Source organism: Triplophysa rosa, linkage group LG22 (genome assembly GCF_024868665.1).
Source record: "Triplophysa rosa linkage group LG22, Trosa_1v2, whole genome shotgun sequence".
NCBI classification, from domain to species: domain Eukaryota; kingdom Metazoa; phylum Chordata; class Actinopteri; order Cypriniformes; family Nemacheilidae; genus Triplophysa; species Triplophysa rosa.
The window spans coordinates 17886406-17907685 of NC_079911.1; the positions used below are offsets into that span (position 1 = coordinate 17886406).

The following is a 21280-nucleotide window of genomic DNA, read 5'->3' on the forward strand; positions in this document are numbered from 1 at the left end:
TTGCTTTCTTCTTCTCATTTTGCACTTCTTTGCACATACAGACGGTTTCATCGGACGCACGCGCTGGCCCGTGTTTGGTTATAATATAACAATTTATTTTCTATTTAATTTATAATAATATTCATTCATATTAATATTTTACTGTACATGAATTGTATTGAATTCATTTAAAACTACTCAACAGTTTTTTGTTTTTTTTGCCGAGGTCTACCGGAAGTCAAGTTTGGGCCACAAAACGTTTGTTTATGTTGTTGCCGCTGAAACGGTCTGTACAGAAAATACAACTGTGCCGTTTTTGTCATGACAATAAGGCACACTTTAAATAAAAGTGAAAAAAAATAATTTGAGAGCTACTGTATGGAGACAAAGAGGGAGACAGACAGTTAGTTAGTGAAATATAAAGACTTTATGAAATGATGTTTGGTAGAACTGAATTGAATTTCGTGTAATAATGAAAAGAAGTGTAGAATATGACTGGAGTCTCAGTAGGATCTTGTGTTTATATAAATGTATAATGGGCTCGTGTGGTGAAGATAATTGCTCTCCAGTACTGACCGTACATCCATATGTTCTTCTCTTTCAGGCGGTTTTCACAGACCTTGAAATTCTTGCTGCCATTTTCGCCAGTGCAATTCACGATGTCGACCACCCAGGAGTCTCCAACCAGTTCCTCATTAACACCAGTGAGTGAGAAAGAGATCACCGTCACCCCCAAAATAAAGACATCAACAGATTTTTACATTTTCTGAGATTTGTCTAATGTCAGTGTTACTATAGAGTGTTCTGGGTGGTTGGTAGGTGGTCCAAAATAAAACCCACACTAGATATTTATGTATAAATTGTTGATAAAATAAGACACATACAGTAATGGTGGTTTGGAAACTAGTGAGCTGCCTACCTAGATAACATACAGTATATATACAGTATGTACTTCATACAGGGGCAGCGTTTGACTGCTTAAACACTTTGTTTGTGTTTGTGATGTGTGTGTGGTTGGTTTGTAATGGTGTGTTGTATAAAGCGCTTGAGCAGATAAAGCGGACAGTGTATTGGAGTAAATCCCATCAGACCAGCGCATCTGTGCTCAAGTCAACCGGCCGTCTGCTTACATAACTTTATTGTGACATAAGCAGAACTGATGCCCTGAAATGACGGATAAATGCCTTTTAGGCCTCATGGTGCGAGAGAGGCTTTTGTGTGCATGCGTCACACACTGTAATCTCACATACGTTCAGTGCTGGAGTCTCGCTGTGTGTGATGCAGAGATAAGCACAAGGTCAGGGTCGTGTTTTGACCGTGTTTACTTGTGTCTCTGCAGACTCTGAGTTGGCTCTCATGTACAATGACTCGTCGGTGCTGGAGAACCATCATCTCGCCGTGGGTTTCAAGCTCCTGCAGGAGGAGAACTGTGACATCTTCCAGAACCTGACCAAAAAACAGAGACAATCGCTGCGCAAGATGGTCATAGACATCGTACGTCTTCAACTTCAGTTGTTTCATTCTAAACAAAAATCATTTGGGTTGTTTTTGCTTTGAGAAATAGCTTGTGTGTTTCTCGTAGGTTTTAGCCACTGATATGTCTAAACACATGAACCTGCTGGCCGACCTGAAGACGATGGTGGAGACGAAGAAGGTCACGAGTTCTGGCGTGTTACTCTTGGATAATTATTCTGACAGAATACAAGTAAGACTGTGTGTGCGGATGATGCGGAAAATCTTTGATTGGTTTTGACTTGTATATAAAGTGAGAATGAATAAACTTCCGATGTGTCAGAATAGGGAGCCGCAGAGATGACGTACTTTTGGATGCAAACCCCGGAAGCGAGTTAGCATTTTAATATATTTACAGTTCCATCGCCCCAAAGTCTATGGGTTTTTGGTAAATCGCCTGAAATAAGGTCTGTGGTTAACAAAACCTTGAAATATTTTCACGTTGTTCTATGACATAAAAACACACCAATTATAACCCGCTCGTGATATTTTAAAGCCTTATTGTGTCTTAAAAACGGCGGTTGCTAAAAGCGACTACTTCCTTTGGCGGGGACGTTAGACGTCATCGCACATATAAATCTCACAAATAATGCAACATGGGCACAAATCTCTTAAAACGTAGATGCGGATTCATTCACAGAATTACTTACCAGGGAACACGTTTTTAATAAAGTTTGAGAAAGTTGTTCGGAGGCTTGGTGGTGGTGATGTTGATATCGAGCGACTGTAGTGTAGTCTGTTTATAGCATCGTTAGCTTGTTACTTCTGCCGATTGTATTTCGGCTTCAAAAGTAACAAATGTTGTGTTCATTTGTAAAGATGATCTTCATAGACAAAGCGTGTAAACATAAACCTTTGTTGATCACAGAGCTTCTTTTTGCAATCTTCCAAAAGCTTCCGGGTTAGCCTACAAAAATACGTCATCTCTGCGGCTCCCTATTACTGACATCTTATCAACCACATTCTGTAATTTAACCATTAAGAGACTCTCAGGTGAATTTTTACACATTCTATCATGTTTCCCATTCTTGCACGGATTTACCCAAATGATGAAGAGAGATTTCCTTATGAACTGTTTGTGTGCGTTCGTCAGGTTCTACAGAATATGGTCCACTGTGCGGATCTCAGTAACCCCACCAAACCCCTTCAGCTGTACAAACAGTGGACGGATCGGATCATGGAGGAGTTCTTCAGTCAGGGCGATCGAGAGCGAGAGAGAGGGATGGAGATCAGTCCCATGTGTGACAAACACAACGCATCAGTCGAGAAATCTCAGGTAACCCTTCAACCTGTAGTGACATTTACATTCATCATCTGTTGACCTCACAGTGTCTGTATATTGTGTAGACTCTCACAGCGCGGTCTCTCTGTCTGTAGGTGGGTTTCATCGACTACATCGTGCATCCACTTTGGGAGACGTGGGCCGACCTCGTCCACCCGGACGCCCAGGACATCCTGGACACATTAGAGGAAAACCGAGAGTGGTACCAGAGCACCTTACCCCAGAGCCCCTCGCCCGCCCCGGATCCAGAGGACGGCAACCGCTCTGGCGCCGCCGAAAAGTTCCAGTTCGAACTGACGCTGGAGGAGGACGGGGAATCAGACACGGAGAAAGACAGCGGCAGCCAGGCCGAGGAGGAGGACGAAGAGGACGACAGCTGCAGCGATTCCAAAACTCTCATCACGCAGAACTCTGAATCCACCGAGATCCCGGAGGCCGAGGAGGGAATTTCAGAGGAAGTTTCCACGGAGCCCAGCATGGTAGAAGAGGATGAAGACGAGGACGAGGAGGAGGAACAGCCGGCAGACACGTAGCAGAGCGTCCGGACGGCAAAAAACGTGAATATTTAATAATTGACAATGAAATCGAGTTCCAAAGCGCACGTTGCACTCCGTGACCTCGGCCCTTCCTCTCTCGCTCTCCGTTTCTCTTTCCGTCTCTCTACGAGCTGCCTGGGGACGAGAGGACACTAGGACATCGGTAGGTTGTCGTTTTATTTGCACTCAGGAATAATATTTAGTCCTTCGTTTCTTTTGTTTACCTTCTCCGCCCGGACACCTTTTCTCTGTGATTTACCGTGAGAAGATCTCCCACGTGACCGTTCCGCTGCACAAAGCAATCTGGGGAGATTCTGCCCGCGGAGACGACGATGGCGGGGATAAACATAGCAGCACGTTTCCTTGGATTTCAAAGAGACCTTTTTTCTACGTTTTAAGTCTTCCTCAACTTTGACTGAAAACATGTATAAAAAGACAAAACGCAAGCAGCTCGCAGCTGTCATGGCCTCTTCAATGATTTTATACGGTATACGTCGAGATTTTTACATGTTGACTTTTAATAACGGAACAACAGCTGTTGTGCTTCAAAAGACTTTATGCGAAGGGTAACTTGCAAGTAGGCAGCGTTGCGGTCGTCCTGCGTTGGGTCGTGCCACCACGCATCACTGCTGTCTCACAAACCATCAACTTTCATGTTCTGTACCAACTGGATTTACATGACCTTCATCTTTTTTTAAAACATCATATGGCCCATTTTGTTCACCTACAAATGTTTGACGTGAAAACACATTTTTCGTCCTTTGTTTCAGAGCAATGATTTTGGCAACACTTCTAAGTCTGTGTTATATAATAAATTAGGAAGATATTTGTAATGCAGCCGTAATGTCTTATAATTCCAGAAATAATAATTTAGTTATAATAGATATAATACTTCCCTATTCATAGATAAACCTTAACTTTAATTTCATTAAAACGGATAAACAACCAAGTTGATGTATATCATATATTATAATGCATTATGCTCTGTAAAATAATATAATGCATTGTATAGGTAGTATGATTTACAGCTATTTATGAGGCATTGCATTATGTATTAAAAGACCATACGAAACATTTTATATACGGACTTCAAGTGAAATGTTGCAATAATGACCACCAAACAAAGACTTGTTTTCCGAAACACAGTTGAAATTTTACCTTCAGGTCAACCCGTATTTTTAACGTCTATAATAACGCCATCTGTTCACACAACATACTGTTGGAGATTTTATAGCATGTGAGACTTGAGCTCAGCTCACATTGTGCTTCTGATTTGGTTTTATTTTGCCTTTGTTTTTGTCTGCTGCGAATCTCGTACATCTAGTCAAACTCCCAGAAATCCTATCATCATAGAGTTGTGTTGCGTGATGCCTTTTGTGAGATGGCCTGTCGGTTTAACGTGATTTCATTGCGTATTTGTTTTGCACTCATTGCATTAGATCAGAGATCTTCTCTTAGGGCTAGATGCACTTCAGCGTCAAATTGCATATTTTCGTGCCGTTTCATGCCAAAACTTCCCTCCCGAACGCCCAGCGCTCAGTAGGTTTTAATACCAACTTATTTATGGTTTTATTTATTGTTTATGTTTGGCTCGTGTTGAAAGCAGTACTGTAGACCCATCAACTGTAGCATTGACAGCGTGGACTTGCAAGTTACTAGATCTACCGTCTTTGATCGTGTACATAGAACAAACCTTTTCAAAGTCTGTAGGAAGTGTAAGATGCTCACAGAAACTTGAACTCTGGCTTTTCAGTAGGACTGATTTTGTTATGTATATTTTTATTTAAGTTTTGTGCCATGATATTTTCTTTCCTCACCAGATGACCTTACCTAGTTATGGATTTTATTTGGTTGTCATTTCTTTCGCGGTTTACAACAATGTATTTATTTGGCTGTACATATTGTAATATTGGTTGTATGATGACAGATTCTGAACTTCATCCCGGATGGAGTTGCTGTATTTCGTAAACTCTTGTTGAGAGAATGTTTATTATTATAAATATTATCCATTGTAAAAAAATAATATTCTGTATAAAAATGAAAATGATAAAAAAGTCACCTTCGAGCTTGTTTATGGAGAACTGGGGGAAAGCCAAACAATATGAGAAAGTCGCATTGGTATTTGGCCCCAGGGCTGTGCCTTAAACTTTAAATGTCTTTTATTTGTCTGTCTGTCTGTCTGTATGTCTGTCCAAGTTTTGTCTCTTCCATGTCCAAAAGTGTCTGACCCATTTACTGTCAGGGTATCAGGGCTTTAGGATATTTCACTTTCATTGTTTTGTTCTGTGGCATAAAGGCCACGTGCAATAGATCCTCGGTTATGTGTATTACAGGTGTAATCTACGTCTGCTGTTCCTCATCTTTGTTCAGGTCTTTATCTTCATCTCATCCAGTCTTGTAGATGTTAAATAATCCAATTTTCTGACACATACTGTAGATTTTAGCAGCCCTGGACCAAAGCCAATCGTGGCTATTATTATTATTATTGGTATTTTACAATGTCATTAAAGGGATTCATGAACTGATATTTTACCCTTTTGATTCATAAGATCTGCTGATTAAAAACTGAAATTGACTTATTTCAGTGATATCTTTTGTCTCTTTTACTGTAGAGAAACATCTTTGTCCGGCTTACAATCCATCAAATGAAACGGGAAAGAATTTTTGATATGCAACAAGAGAAATAAAAGCATGGGTTGGTGCCGTACGTGTGTTTTGTCTCATATTATCTGTCTCTCGCGATACTTTGATGTCACACGCCGAACGGTCTGCGCAGAGCTGCATGAAGTCGAACCAAAACACGCGGAGCGCTTATCACGTGGTTTAGTTCGTCATAAAGGCTCTCTTCGCGCCATCTCGTGGACATGCGCTAAATGACAACGTCATGCGTTACTCTGCTATACTCGAGTTTTGCTCTCTGCTAAAAATCTCACTCGTTTCATATATTTGTTTTAATTTATAAGCTGTATATTTATATATTAAAAAGATACAAATTAGATGTAGGGCCTAAGCATTATGAACCAAGTGCGGTGGATTTTGAAGGCAGTATTTAAATACTAACATTAAAAAAAATTATAAAAAAAAGAATACAAACATTGATTGTAATTGGTCAAATTTAAACAAAACAGCAAATTTCTTCGAAAAAACAACGTCATAGGTCCACTGTCTGTTGTAAGTGGAATTCTGCTGCCATCTGCCGGTCGTGTCGAATTTTCATTCATTTGTTCGTTTTGAACTTTTCAAACGTGACTAAAAAGAAACTCGTCTTGTTAAGCGCGATTCATATAATCACTTTTCAAACGGTTCGTTTTTCTATCTTTACATCAGTTTTCCTATTTATTAAAATACATACATATACTTCATCTTTACCTTTGAACTAAAGATACCACGATCCCAAAACTGAAAGATTTATTAATTAAAAATGCGCTAATGCGTAAAGGATTATAAATAAATATACATGGGGCCTACATTCTTTATAGAAAATGAACGTAGTTCGTCATGTCAGTCACAGCCTCGTGCTGTCGATAGGGGGCGGTGTGCTCATGTACCTACAGTACAGAACAACCGATGTTTTCGGCACGCTTTAAAATGTTTCTAAATTATCAGGTATGTTACAAACCGTATATTTTTGGTATTTGGGAGTTAAAAGAGTTCACTGCCTTATGGAAATTATAACCACAAATATTCCGTGTCTTTTTAAATGGCACTTGTTTTTCTCAGCGATCCACCATAAACAAACAGCACAGGTGCAGATTTTCATTTGTATATTACGACGAACACATCATTAGAACTAACAAATAAAAAAATATTTATCATGAATATAAAATAATTCGGAGATTTGAATATTTTCTTAAAAACAGATTTAGGTTATTATCAGTCGTTTGAAAAACTATAGCAACACAATATGAATATTTATTGGTATTTTCAGCAGTACATCTCTGTCATACACACACACCGCAAATCAACTCTAAATCCTTCAATATGTCAGAAATAACAGAAATCCAACAGATGTTAATATAGATTTTTTTCTACATTTCTATAATTTGTGACCCTGTCTGTGAAATCCAAGTCTCATAATTATGGAATCAGGAGTTTCATTATGATTTCAATCTTTGACATGGTCTTAGTCAATATTAAAGATACATTATGTAAAATTATTTTTGATCAAATTATTTTTTGTAAGAATAGGGAAATCATTCAAAAAGACTTTAGTTGGGTTTATCAGGCGGGGTCACATTTCAAATAAACCTATTGTATTTTGAGGGCACTGAATAGACAGCAATATACAGCCTTAAAAACAAGGTCAACATGTTTGTTTATGCTACATCAGGGGATTTGTGGTAAATGAAAATATGTTTAATGTTAAATTCAAAGTTTCAAAAGCCCAAACAAACATGAAAATAAAAAACAAAAAATGATAAACATTCATTAAAATTCATGAGTACATATCAACATACCATGGTTATACAACAATGTGCCTATTGACTTTCACTGTACAGACACAAAACCACCAAGACATTTGTCAAAATATCTTCTTTTGTGTTCTACAGATAAGAGACTCATGCAGGTTTGAACAACATGAGGGTGAATAAATGACGACCAAATTTTTATTCCTTAACATCGGACACCATCATTGAATGTAAACATAGCAACACAGTACATTTTATGTGCATTTTACGTTTCCATTTCCATAAACTTTTTATTTACAGAAAAAAAATCATGCGTGCTATTATAGCAGCTAGTATAAAACTACTGAATGCTCCAAAACAAACTGTACCTGCCTCTGACACACGACTGCAGATATTATAGCCCTATACATGCTCAAATTTGATGAAATGTACACACACACACACCAAGTAAACTACAGAATTTATTTGGTGACAACGCACACGTTTACTTTTGTTCACAGGAAGTATGTACACAAACACACACACACACTCATTCACACACTTATATAACACAAGAAAAATCTGAATGTTGGTTAAGATTTTGTGCAAAATCAGCTTGGCACAAAAAGATGTTTGTCGTTGTTTTTTTCATCTCAGTCACTCTGTGGCTTCAAACACACACACACACACACACACATCTATGTACAAGAGAGCGTTTAGAAATATTGCACTTGCTGGCCCACTGCGACCCCCATCATGAGGGACACATTATAGAATAAATAAATAAGATTATACAGATACAGTTATAGAATATAAGAGATGCCATACAGATTCATGCAGGGCTGATGCTAACCGTGGCTTGCGGTGAGGGAACAAGATAGATTTGTACTGTTTTTTAATATTCTCAGGACACACTGATATCTAGTAGCGTTACACGGACCGCTGAATTTCATCTACAGTAAATCTGTCATCTGTTTCTGATTGTGCCGGATATGGTCGGCCTAATATTATAGAAACTTTTCTTAAGTACTACACGCACAAGACCACACATATAAACACCATGTATTTTTAATATCATTAAATGTGGATTTTTGTTTGTTTGTTTTTTCTATTCTGACATCAATTCTACTTTGATTATAATAACTCTGGGAACAAAAGCACAAATGAAACATGATGTGACTGTCTGGCGTCATCTTCACTCCCAAATCAAAATTCTGCTTCAAGAAAAAAAGCTGTTTTTAGAGTATATTTATGCAACATACAATTTCTCATTTTTTCTTTTGATCCTGGTGTGAAATGACACAGACGTGTTCATTCTAGAACGGTTCTTGCGTAGCGATTCGTTTGCTGTGATATAAAGGAACGATAAAGTGGCACATTTCCTTGGCTATTTTTGCATCTTTTTACGAGCTCCATTGAGTCATCTCAGTGACACAAGTTGCTTTCAACATCTAAAATCACTGTTTGGCCGAGAGCATAAAATGAGATCAGAGATGCTAAAAGCCACCCGTCCTCTACGGAGTAGCTTTATAGCCTTCGAATAAAAGGTCTGACATTGTTAAAGAAAGAAGGGTTTGGGAAAATCTTAAGGACACACACAGCTCCTGAACGCATATACTTTTCTCACGGTAAAGTTTGTTTTGATAAATACATCTGATTCATTAACAACGATCAAAGAAACATTTAAGACACTTTTGTTCGTCTGTATTTTACAGCTCCTCAAAAATCCACATTATATGTTTGTACTGATGTATATACAAATATATGTACACTACACATAGCATCATATCTATATAGATAACATCATATTTATATTCATATTATTCATATTTATTCGTCTCTACACTACACTCACGCCCTAAGTAAAGCAGCGGATATTACAGGCGCTGCAAAAACAAAATCAAATTTCCAAACGCTAAATCTTTATTGGCAAGAATTCCAGAACTACAAAAATGTCTGAAAGGTGTGTGTGTCGTTGTGTTGGTTTGCTATTGATGTCTCTACTGTCTTGTTTTACTGCAAGGTGGGTGGAGCTTACAGAAGGAACAATTCTGCTTGTCAGAGCGACAGACTCAGATTTAAGTTGTTCCAGTATCTTTGCTCTATGACATTATAGGATGCTTCTGCTGTTTACTGGATGTACGTTACACACACACACACACACTCACGTATGCTACCCTGCTGTAAGCTGAGGACTAACAGGCACAGTTAGGTTGCTGTAGTGGAGGTGGGTTGTCTGTTAACCGGGCGGTCCCTTGGGTTCCCGTGGTAACGGCAGGGTCAGTCTCTAAGCTGTCTGACATCTTGTCGCAGATGATGTCCACCAGACGCTCAAAGGTCTGCTTCACGTTGATGTTGTCTTTGGCGCTCGTCTCGAAAAACTCGAAACCTAAACAAAACCAAATCACATAAGGTTTATTAACGTGTGTGTCTGAATTATGAGGATGTGTTCTGGTTATCTCAATTTTTTACGAGACATCACTGATAATAGAGACAGAATAAGGCAGAGGTACAGTATGTGTGTGTCTGTTTTCTCTCTTCAGTGTTAGTCGGCTGTGACGCAAGCTGTTCACATGTTCTAGTGTGCGTTTCATTATCACCCAAAGCCGTAAAATCCTCCATATGCTTTCGGTTATGCCACACGCACCGGGTTTCTACCGTAGTGTACAGCAGATCTCCCGAGATATTTCACTGGCAGTGCATGTGATCTGATAAATGCAGATGATAAAACATTTATACTTCATTACTACTGTATTAAATACAGCGTCTGCGTCGAGTCGTTACAGCAAAAAGCTCTGGCTTCCGGTCAGTTCTAGCGTGCAGATGAAAAGGTTTTGTACCCAGCCGTTCTGCCAGCAGTCTGCCGTTCTCTACAGACACCACTCTCTCCTCCTCCATGTCACATTTATTCCCTGCCAGGATGACCTGAGCGCTGTCCCAGGAGTACGTCTTTATCTGAGTCGACCTGTTTTGAAAAAGAAACAACGAATTCTTCAAATAAAACACAAACACTCGGTGCCCTGGAAAGCGCTGCGGGTGCCATCTTCTGCCGAGATAGATGGCTAGCAGCTAGCCGTGAGTGTACATCGGTTGTACACCGATGCATCATGGGATTGAATGAGTGCACTCGATAATGTCCACTATGAATTCGGACACCACTAAAAATGAATGTCCCCTCAAATAGTGCACTATGTTAGGGTGTAGGGGGCTATTTCGGACACAGCCATAGAGTATAGACAGTACACCCTAACAAAAAGTACACTTCAAGTTCATTTTATTAAGTACACTTCAGTCAAGTTTTAAGTATACTTTATGTGGTAAGCATATAGTATATACTAAGTATACTTGTAGGTGTACTGTTTCAATTTAAAACTAAATTGGCCCACTTTTTTGTGTATAAAGGTATACTTTAGTAAACTACTGTAACACAACTTGTTTACAACTACATGTTTTGTTTATGTTTAAAGCAACTAAACTGCGAGTGAACTTATAAATATGGATATATTTAGAGCGCACTACACTCGCAGTAAACTACGACTATAGTATTTTTTGCGAGTATACTTGCAAAACTTGTATTTCACAGTTGTATACATTATTTATAGTATATAATATTGTAGTGTTACTATATAACTTGAAGTAAAGTATACGACAGTATCTAAAAATATTTAATAAGCTACTCAATTTAAGGGATAGTTCACCCAAAATTGAAAATTCTGTCATGAGTTACTCAACCTCAAGTTGTTACACAATCTGTATCATTTTCTTTGTTCTGACGTGAACACATAGACCAAATCTACTTTTCTGTAAGTGCCATTTTAATTATAGTTTAACTATACTTTATCATTTTTTTGTTTCAAACAATCATACGAATTGCACACTTATGTCTATATACTGTGTTATATTCTATTGTAAGGAGAATGTGTGTGCTGTATGTTTGGTTTAATTTAATGTCAGGTCATTGAACACAGCTGCGGGCGGCTCGATGGGTCTCTTGAGAGAAACCAGACTCTGACTTCCTGCAGTGATATTCTCATGGTCAGATCCCGGTCAGATCAAAACTGAGCATGTCTGGACTTAATTCTGTTTCTTAAAGCATCTCAAGACATAAGACATTTCTGTAACGACACAGCGTTTGACGTCGTCATCATCATCCTCAAGCTAATGAAATGACCACAGCTGAAACCTCTGACCTGAGATCAGCACATCACCCTGCTGCCCTTCATTGCGGACAGAAATGTAAATGACTGCTATTAATTATTCACAAGCCGGATCTTCAGTTTTCCTCTGGAGTCTCCTGAACTGCTGACGGACGAGTGCAGTGCAACATCACATCAAAATTCACTCTCTTTGTGTTCTGTGCTCATGTCATGCATGAATTTACATGTTAGTTTTAAAGAGAAAATGTTTGTTTTTATAGTATTTGATGAAAATATACTAACCTATACCGTATAATATTAAACATACAAAACTGATTTCATCAAAAAGATAAAGCGCTACAATAATTCTCACTGAGAACGACTGTACATCGCTTTATAGATGTCAATATCAACTCAAGAAAAAATGTCCTGGATTTTCTTCAAAGTAAACATTTCACGTTTTATGCCAATTCATGATGAATCGTTAAATAACATCAACAAAATATGTTCTTCCTTGTGATGGTAGAACTGTAACATTTACCTTTATGCACTTGGCAAATGTTTTTGGAGGTGATGTCCGCGTGTGTCACTCACCAGTCCTGCACCGCTGCGAATGACTCCTCATTGGTGATGTCATACATAAGAATGAAGCCCATGGCCCCTCGATAGTACGCTGTGGTGATGGTCCTGTAGCGCTCCTGTCCGGCAGTGTCCTTAAACAAAACAACACGCACCAGATTATTACAATCACGATTTAAAACTCTTCAAGATGATGTACATCTGAGCTAAAGATACAAGACTGATCCAAATTTCACTTATTCACAAGCCATTTAACATCTCTCTCCAGATTGTTCCCATATTTAGAACCATGGAGGAGAATGGAGACCTGCTGGGGGTTACCATGGCGATGGGTCAGTGAGACAGGAAAAAGCAGTAGAGCCGGTCACGTTGGAATGAGGGGGAAGAACCCAGAAGACTAAATGTATGACTTTAAAGTCATTGGGCCCTATTTTCACGATCTAAGCGCCTGAAACACCTCTTTTTTTAGACCAACACGCCCATGGGCGCACAAATGCATTTGCTATTTAAACAACGCGGCACAGGTCGGGAAAATGAGGACTGCGTCGGGCTGAACACTTGCGCTGCGCCTTGCGCCGGGTGTACGATAGGGTCCTTAATGTTCTTTCCTAGTTTTCAGAATCAGAATCAGAATCAGAAGAGCTTTATTGCCAAGTGTGCTTGCACACACAAGGAATTTTCTTTGGTGTTGGAAGCTTCTAGTACAGACATTTAACACAATGACAATACAATATAATACGATTTACAGTCTAAAGATTCTAAATTGTGCATATATAAAATAAAGACTATTTTACAGAAAATGGGGGATAATAACATATAAGAGACATTGTACCGGGTAGTATATAGTAGAATAAACATATTAACAGATTGTATGTACACTTGTGCAAATGGATAATTTAGTAAGTGGAGGTAGTGTTATATACATGTATACATAAGATGTAGATATAATAAGGCACTATAGTGCACACTATAGGAGTAGTGGAAGTGGAATATTGCTCTTAAGGAGCAGTTATCTGTTTAGGAGGGAGATTGCCTGGGGGAAGAAGCTGCTTCTGTGTCTGGAAGTCCTGGTGTTTGGTGCTCTAAAGCGCCGGCCAGAGGGCAGCAGATCAAAGAGTTTGTGTGCTGGGTGTGTGGAGTCAATGATGATTTTTCTTGCCCTGTTTTTCACTCTGGAATCGTACAGGTCCTGAAGTGTGGGCAGAGGAGCACCAATAATTTTCTCAGCACTACGAACTGTCCGTTGTAGTCTTCGTAGGTCTGATTTGGTGGCCGAGCCATACCAAACAGTAATTGAAGTGCACAGAACAGATTCGATGACCACTGAGTAGAACTGGGTCAGTAGCTCCTGTGGTAGGTTGAACTTCCTCAATTGACGGAGGAAGTATAACCTCTGCTGGGCCTTCTTTACAATGGAGTCTATGTGGGACTCCCACTTCAGGTCCTGAGAGATGGTGGAGCCCAGGAACCTGAATGACTCCACAGTATCCACAGTGCTGTCCAGGATGGTGAGGGGAGGAAGTGATGGAGGGTTCCTTCTGAAATCCACTATCATCTCCACTGTCTTGAATGCATTCAGCTCTAGGTTGTTTTGACTACACCAGGCAGCCAGCTGAGCAACCTCCTTTCTGTAGGCAGATTCATCACCGTCTTGAATAAGGCCAATGACTGTGGTGTCATCTGCAAACTTCAGGAGTTTGACAGAAGGGTCTGTAGAGGTGCATTCGTTTGTGTAGAGTGAATATAGCAGTGGAGAAAGAACACATCCTTGAGGAGCTCCGGTGCTGATGGTACATGTGCTGGATTTAAATTTTCCCAACCTCACTAGCTGCTGCCTGTTCGACAGGAAGTTAATAATCCACTGACAGGTAGAGGTTGGCACAGAGAGCTGGGTAAGCTTGGGCAGGAGGAGGTCTGGGATTATGGTGTTGAAGGCCGAGCTGAAGTCTACAAACAGGATCCTGACGTAAGTCCCTGGTCTGTCTAGGTGTTGTAGGATGTAATGCAGTCCCATGTTTACTGCATCGTCCACAGACCTGTTTGCTCGGTAAGCAAACTGGAGGGGATCAAGAAGTGGTCTGGTGATGTCCTTCAGGTGGGCCAGTACAAGTCTCTCAAATGACTTCATGACCACAGATGTTAAAGCAACAGGCCTGTAGTCATTAAGTCCAGATATTTTGGGTTTCTTCTGTACAGGGATGATGGTGGAGCGTTTGAAGCATGAAGGGACTTCACACTGCTCCAAAGATCTGTTAAAAATATTAGTGAAGATGGGCGACAGCTGCTCCGCACAGACTTTCAGGCAGGAGGGTGAGACATTGTCTGGGCCTGGTGCTTTTCTGATCTTTTGTTTGCGGAAAAGCTGGCAAACATCCTCTTCGCAGATCTTAAGTGCAGGTTGAATGTCAAGAGGAGGTGTTAATGGTATAGCAGAGATAGGGTCAGGGCGGGTGTGAAGGGTGAGACTCTGCATTTCAAAACGACAATAGAAGTCGTTCAGGTCGTCAGCCAGTCGTTGATTACCCATAGACTGAGGGGATGATGGCTTGTAGTTGGTAATGTCTTTCAGGCCTTTCCACACCGATGCAGGGTCGTTGGCTGAAAACTGGTTCTTCAGCTTTTCAGAGTAGCTTCTCTTAGCTGCTCTTATCTCCTTTGTCAGTGTGTTTTTGGCCTGATTATACAAGACTTTGTCCCCACTTCTGTAAGCATCTTCTTTGGCCTGACGAAGCTGTCTCAGTTTCATTGTAAACCATGGTTTGTCATTGTTGTATGTTAAGCGAGTCCTGGTGGGAATACACATGTCCTCACAGAAGCTGATGTAGGATGTCACTGTGTCAGTTAACTCATCCAGATCAGTGGCTGCAGCTTCAAAGACACTCCAATCCGTGCAGTCGAAACAGGCTTGTAAGGCCCGCTCTGTTTCGCTGCTCCATCTCTTTGCTGTTCTTGCTACAGGCTTGGCAGATTTAAGCTTCTGTCTGTAGGTCGGAAGAAGATGAACCAGGCAATGATCAGAGAGACCCAGAGCTGCTCTGGGAACAGAGTGGTATGCATCCCGTATTGTGGTGTAACAGTGATCCAGAATGTTGCTGTCTCTGGTGGGGCATGTGATATGCTGCCTGTATTTTGGCAGCTCACGGGAGAGGTTTGCTCTGTTAAAGTCCCCAATAATAATAATAAGAGAATCCGGGTGTTGCTGCTCCGTGTCAGTGATGTAATCCGCCAGCTGTTGCAGCGCCGCGCTCGCACAAGCATGTGGAGGAATGTAAACATTCACGAGAATAAATGAGGAAAACTCGCGTGGCGAATAAAAAGGTTTGCAGTTGATAGAGAACGCTTCTAAGTACGAAAAGCACATCTTCTTCAGTGTTGTTATATCTCTGCACCAACCTTCGTTTATATAAAAACATAATCCACCACCACGNAGATATTTATCATACATTTTGTGCAATCAAACATCAGAAAAACAACATCACCAACCAAAAGAATTGATGTTTTAGCATTGTTTAACTGAATATTTGCTTGGTTTAATTAAAATTTTAAGTTTAAGATTATAAGTCTTTATTTGGGGGGCCGCAAAGCAATGCACTCTACACAAAGGGGGCCTTACAACAAAAAAGTTTGAGAACCACTGCTCTAAACACATAGTTATAGGGATGCACCGATATGATTTTTTTGGGCCGATACCGATTTTAACAAACAACTATCAGCCAATTCCGATACCAATATTGGTCAATTGCATACAGTACTACACAATATTAGCTAGTTTTATTTTTTTCCTAAATTCCGTTTTATTTTTTCCCAAATTCCATTTTTATTTTTCTGGATTCTGTGTTTTCTTTTTTTGTGTGGTGTACAACTATGTTAATATGAACCAGTATCTTACATCTTATGTTTTGTTCTTTTGCTGTTTTAAGTCTACTTACATTTAATTACTAGTTTTGTAAATTTTTAGTAGCAGTTTTGTCATGTGGTTAACTGGACTTATTTTGACGACGGACTTTAATTTTGACGGCTTGCCGCAAAGTTTGACAGCAGCTTCTCTCAAATGAAACGGTAAAATGCGCCTGAGGTAAAAAGCAGCGCTGATTCAGTTTATGTGTTCGCGTCCACCAGATGCTAAAAAGTCCACTAGAGTACACAAAACCACACCACTCATTCACACGCAGAACAAGCAGATTGCATATTTAAACAGCAGCTGAATAATTATTAGCGCTATTCATAGCACACTTTGAATTTTATAAGCTGTTCAGTGCTACTTTCTGGCGTGTTTGCTACTTTCCATCTGTGTTTTTCGCATCACAGAAATCACAGGGCCCTAATAAACCATCGGTATCGGCCTTTTTCACACTAATGCCGATGATGTTAAATTAATCAAATATCGGCAGCCGATACATCGGTGCATCCCTAATAGTTATGTCAATAGATCCTCCAAAAAATGACACACTGTACCTTTAAATACTTCCATCATACTCATTTGCTGTCATTAAATTGTACTGATATTTGAACACTATAACAGATGCTGTGTGTTTAGAGATGGTTCAAAGGTGTCATATGATCACCAGCTGACCAATCCCACGTAAATAATACATGTGAAGTCTATGTGACCGCTTGCTGTAATGTTTCTCCTTTGAAACCTACGATTAGTTTGTCACATGTCAACACGTCATGCCATCCTTAATATATACAGCAGTCATGATCATTTTAGGGCTTTGCTGAGTAAGCATCAGGGTAGGTTTGTATTAAATGTGCATTGTCACTTGCACTCTGAACGATGAAATGCTTTTCACTGGACTGATCGACTCTAGAAATGAAGGCGCACGAATCTATAAGTCTAAACGAGCTATTCTCACAGCACTGAATGAGACATGATTCATCAACTGATGCGTGCGCCGGCGCTTCTGGAAACAAAAGCGTTGAGCACAGCTGTTCTCGTGCTGTACATCTGCCCGACATGGCTGAAGATACTATTGTGTTCAAAATTATATTAATAACAGAGACGCTATTCTATAGATCAAACAACTTTACTGACCTAACAAAGTATACAAACATGTTTTTTTACCACGGTATGAATCAGCGCTACTATAGATCCAGAACAGTCATGACATGATTGGTCACATCTCCAAATCAATGATGTGCACAAATCCACAAAAGTTTTCAACATTGGCTGTTTCCACACAGCTTGTTTTATTAATACATGAAGTTGTTAACTAAGATATATATTTAAACATAAGAACTACACAATTTAGCTTTAATGACAGCCAATAAACTGAGCACATTTGTACATGTTTTCGACAATTATTGTAGCTACGGTGAATTTGATTTGGTTGGCATGTAAAGATGGTCATACTGATGAGGATTTCCGGATATGGGTTCATTCAGAAAAGCATTTTTAACATCACACAGCTGAAAACATCACCTCATTCATTCATCGGGTTCGCTCTTTTGAGTACGGCAGCCATTTTAAAGCACACCGACTCATGTTTGTTTCAGTCCCCATTCATTTCTTAATATTCTGTCAGGAATTATGATGTCAAGTGTGAGTCTCGACTCTAATTTGATATTTATTAGTGACTGCTCTAAAAAAACACATTGAATGCTTTGAAATGCAAAATAGGCCCTATCGTGTCCTAAACAAGTGTCCATAAATGCACAACAAAATAAAACGGTAGATTGTTGTAGAACTAAAAGCTTGTTTCATTGTTGCATTGCAAACATCCATAAACCGACTGCTTCCTTTAAAAGCGTATAAATGTACGAGCAGGCAGGAATGTGTAAATGCCCACACACGGCCGGCGTGATGAAATCTGCTGTCTGTCTGATGTAAGCCAACTCACCCAGATCTGCAGTTTGACCCTCTTGTCGTTCTTGTAGACGGTTTTGACTTTGAAATCGATGCCCACCGTACTCACAAACGCTGACGTGAAGGAGTCGTCAGCGTAGCGGAAGAGAAATGAGGTCTTTCCCACACTGCTGTTGCCGATGATCAGCAGTTTGAACATGTAATCAAAGTTCTGATCAGATCCGTCTTTCTGTGGCGCGGCCATCTGGAAGCAGAAAACACAAAGAAATCTGTTATGGGAATTTTATTAATAATGTCATTTTGGTGTGTTAATAATGGCCTGACAATAGAAATGTTTTCATTTGAAATGCACACTTAAAAAGTTAGGATTAACCAATATGCTTATTTCTGCTTTCTAACTAGTACTGAATAATTCAATTAAGTTAAATTTTGAACTATTTATGCCATTATTATTATTTTCTTTTGAGCGTAAATACAATCAATACACTCTATTAGCAATGACAGATCAAGTTAATAGAAAACTTATGAATGAGCTCTGCAAAGTAAAGTCTTGTTAAATATATTTGTCGACATTATCTTGGCAAAACGAGATGTTTTAATGCCAAATAGATCAAATAAATGTCAGATTTTGATTGAAAATCAACTAAATTTCTAACGAATCATTATGTGAAATAGCACTTTGATTATTTCTATTACTGTAAGCCCCATACAAATACAGTCCATTTTTATTAAAATCATGTTAGATATACAGAGATCGTGAGATATAAACCTAGAAAACGCTTTAGTACAAGACTATTCCCCCAACCCCCACATTACAGAGGGCAGGGTGTGTTTCCATCCCTAACAAATCTAATGTTTTTATTTCACTTATTCATCTGGTTATAACGACATGATTTATCATGTTGAGTTATGACACAATACATTACAATTATAATACATTATCATTTTGCTCTATCGTAATTTCTACATTCGAGGTCGACAACGATCAGCAGTTCTGGTTTATAATCAACTTCATATTTCAAAGGCCTGCGTGACAAATAAAGCTTTGAAACACAAGATCAGACCTGCATGGATCCGTCCTGACGCATGTTACCGATAATTTCAGTCGGTTCCCGGTGATGCTTGTATCCCTCCGTGTCCTCTGAGCACCAGCATCAGCATCTGCGCTCCGCTTCCAACCGACTGTGAACGCGCAATGACGCGCCGCCGTGAGCGCTCTGGCGTGCCTACGCAAGCCTGGCGTGCGGACTGCTGGGTAATGTAGTTTCCATATTTTTAAACGCAAACCGTTAATTTAATAGATGTTGTTTAAAGTGAATCGGATATTCTTAAGTTTAGACGAAGTGCATTTCAAATCCATCAATTTTCTAAAAACAATTTTTTTTACAGTGGCATGAAATTGTGAATCTCTATGGCCCACATAAACACCCAAAATAAATTAATGCCGATTATAAAATAAATAAAAATCGTGAGTTTTTATCAAAAAGCTTCGCAAAGCAGACAATATTTTATAGGTTTATATCACTACGCTTTCCTATGATGAAGCAGTCATAAAAAGCGTTCAAAGAGCTGAACGCTGAAATCTCATTGGTTTATCGCTTGTCAATCGTTTCATCTCGTAAACCACAAACCCAGTTGGAAACTTGGGATCGTTGAGGTCGACTTGGTTAAAAAAAACCCTGATGGATGGTCGGTTTGAAGCATCGTAATTCATAATGTGACCATCTTTGGCCTTTTATCAGGTAATGTTTAGATTTGACTGAATATTTCTGTGGCTTCCAGGGATTTTTTACAGCAGAGCCGTTGAAAAACAGAGTTACGACACTCGTATAGACGTCCGTTGGGAGAATGCGGAAGTAACTCGTGTCATGGAGTGGCCAATAGTTCCAAACACTGCACTGGAGCCCATCCATTTCAATGTCTCCCAAAAGCATTTGCTGCACAGTTGGTGAAATAACGGCATGTTGATGCATTTTAACGAGTTGGCGGACAGATTTTATATTCATAGATCAATATTCATATTACTCCCAGACAAAATGCTGCTATAAATGTAGTCAATGTAGTAATCAGTGTACACAATGTGCTAATGTATTTAGTAGGGCTGTGCAATTAATCGAAAATAATTGTAATCGTCAATTTTGGCCTTCAACAATTACAAAAACAAAATAATCGACGTAAAACGATTATTTTGCCGCATTACATTTTGCAAGGATCATCTCTTTTCTTGTGGTATAAATCCACAGCGCACCCCCTTCCTTTACAGTTGTTCAGCTGTGCTATTTCTTTACATTTATTTTTCAGTTGAATTCACAGTTTAAAAGCCAAGTTTTTAAATTTTTCTATGTTGTTTTAAAACTTAGTGAGTAATCATGTTAAATAATCGGGATCTCAATATTGGCCAAAATAACCGTGATTATGATTTTTGTCATAATCGAGCAGCCCTAGTATTTAGCAAAATTTATGCAAATATAATTGATGTTGTCTGTCCCAACTAAAATCCATTCAAATAGGTTGAAAGCGCGGATTTGTTCGGAACTATTGTGCGCTCCATGAACCACGTGACCACCCGGCGGCGAGATCGAGTGTCATAACTCTGGTTTTCAACGTCTCTGGTTTACAGTATCCATTTGGTTCGGCGTTTGTACAGTAACGCTGACACGGCAGCTTTCCGTTTGTTTTCACCGTGATTGCTGCATTAACAGACCGTTTACAGGCAAGTTTTAAAAAGCACAAACGAGTCGTGCATCCTGTCGAGCACATAAGATATTTGTTTGGTTGCCGTTCAGTTTGTACGCGTGTGTTCAACTTCCGCGGTGATGCGCAGACAGGTTGGCGTATGACATCAAAGTGTCGCGAGAGCAGACAGCTCCGTCCCCCCAGCAAAACATTTACAATTTTGTACATGTAATTTTTACAACAAATGTTTTTTTTAGTTGTGAAAGACAAGTTCCTTCTTTTTTGTGATTTTTGGGTTGGAAAGATGAACTACACGTTAAACTGTTTTAACATTTTTGGTAACAAAAAAAAATTGGGGAAAAAAGTTATTTTAGGACTTTTTTGTC

At 39.4% G+C, this 21280-nt stretch overlaps 2 protein-coding genes across 13 annotated transcripts in view; one reads left to right on the forward strand and one right to left on the reverse strand.

Moving 5' to 3' along the window:
* Positions 1-6016, forward strand: part of LOC130546116 (cAMP-specific 3',5'-cyclic phosphodiesterase 4D-like) — a 136283-nt gene extending 130267 nt beyond the window's left edge. For all 12 annotated transcript variants that reach the window (XM_057321205.1, XM_057321207.1, XM_057321210.1 and 9 more), the window contains 5 exons: positions 584-683; positions 1319-1473; positions 1562-1684; positions 2585-2767; positions 2869-6016. In XM_057321205.1, the coding sequence (XP_057177188.1) occupies positions 584-683; positions 1319-1473; positions 1562-1684; positions 2585-2767; positions 2869-3306 (999 nt within the window). In that variant the 3' untranslated portion in view covers positions 3307-6016. The remainder of the gene's footprint in view (positions 1-583; positions 684-1318; positions 1474-1561; positions 1685-2584; positions 2768-2868) is intronic.
* A 1185-nt stretch (positions 6017-7201) lies between these two features.
* Positions 7202-19406, reverse strand: LOC130546118 (ras-related protein Rab-3C-like). The gene is made up of 5 exons (XM_057321218.1): positions 19283-19406; positions 18253-18462; positions 12428-12546; positions 10538-10662; positions 7202-10086 (listed from the first exon to the last, which is right to left on the reverse strand). The coding sequence occupies exons 1-5, from the start codon at positions 19304-19306 to the stop codon at positions 9893-9895; spliced, it is 672 nt and encodes a 223-aa protein (XP_057177201.1). The 5' UTR covers positions 19307-19406; the 3' UTR covers positions 7202-9892.
* Positions 19407-21280: the final 1874 nt, after the last annotated feature.

Bases quoted from the DNA above. Each gene is read 5' to 3' on its own strand.
- LOC130546118 (XM_057321218.1), bottom strand. From the start codon at position 19,306: ATGCGTCAGGACGGATCCATGCAG. The intron at 12,547-18,252 runs GTGAGTTGGCTT...GTTTTGTTTAAG, and splicing joins GGGTCAAACTGCAGATCTGG to GACACTGCCGGACAGGAGCG. The intron at 10,087-10,537 runs GTACAAAACCTT...GGTTTTGTTTAG, and splicing joins ACTGCTGGCAGAACGGCTGG to GTTTCGAGTTTTTCGAGACG.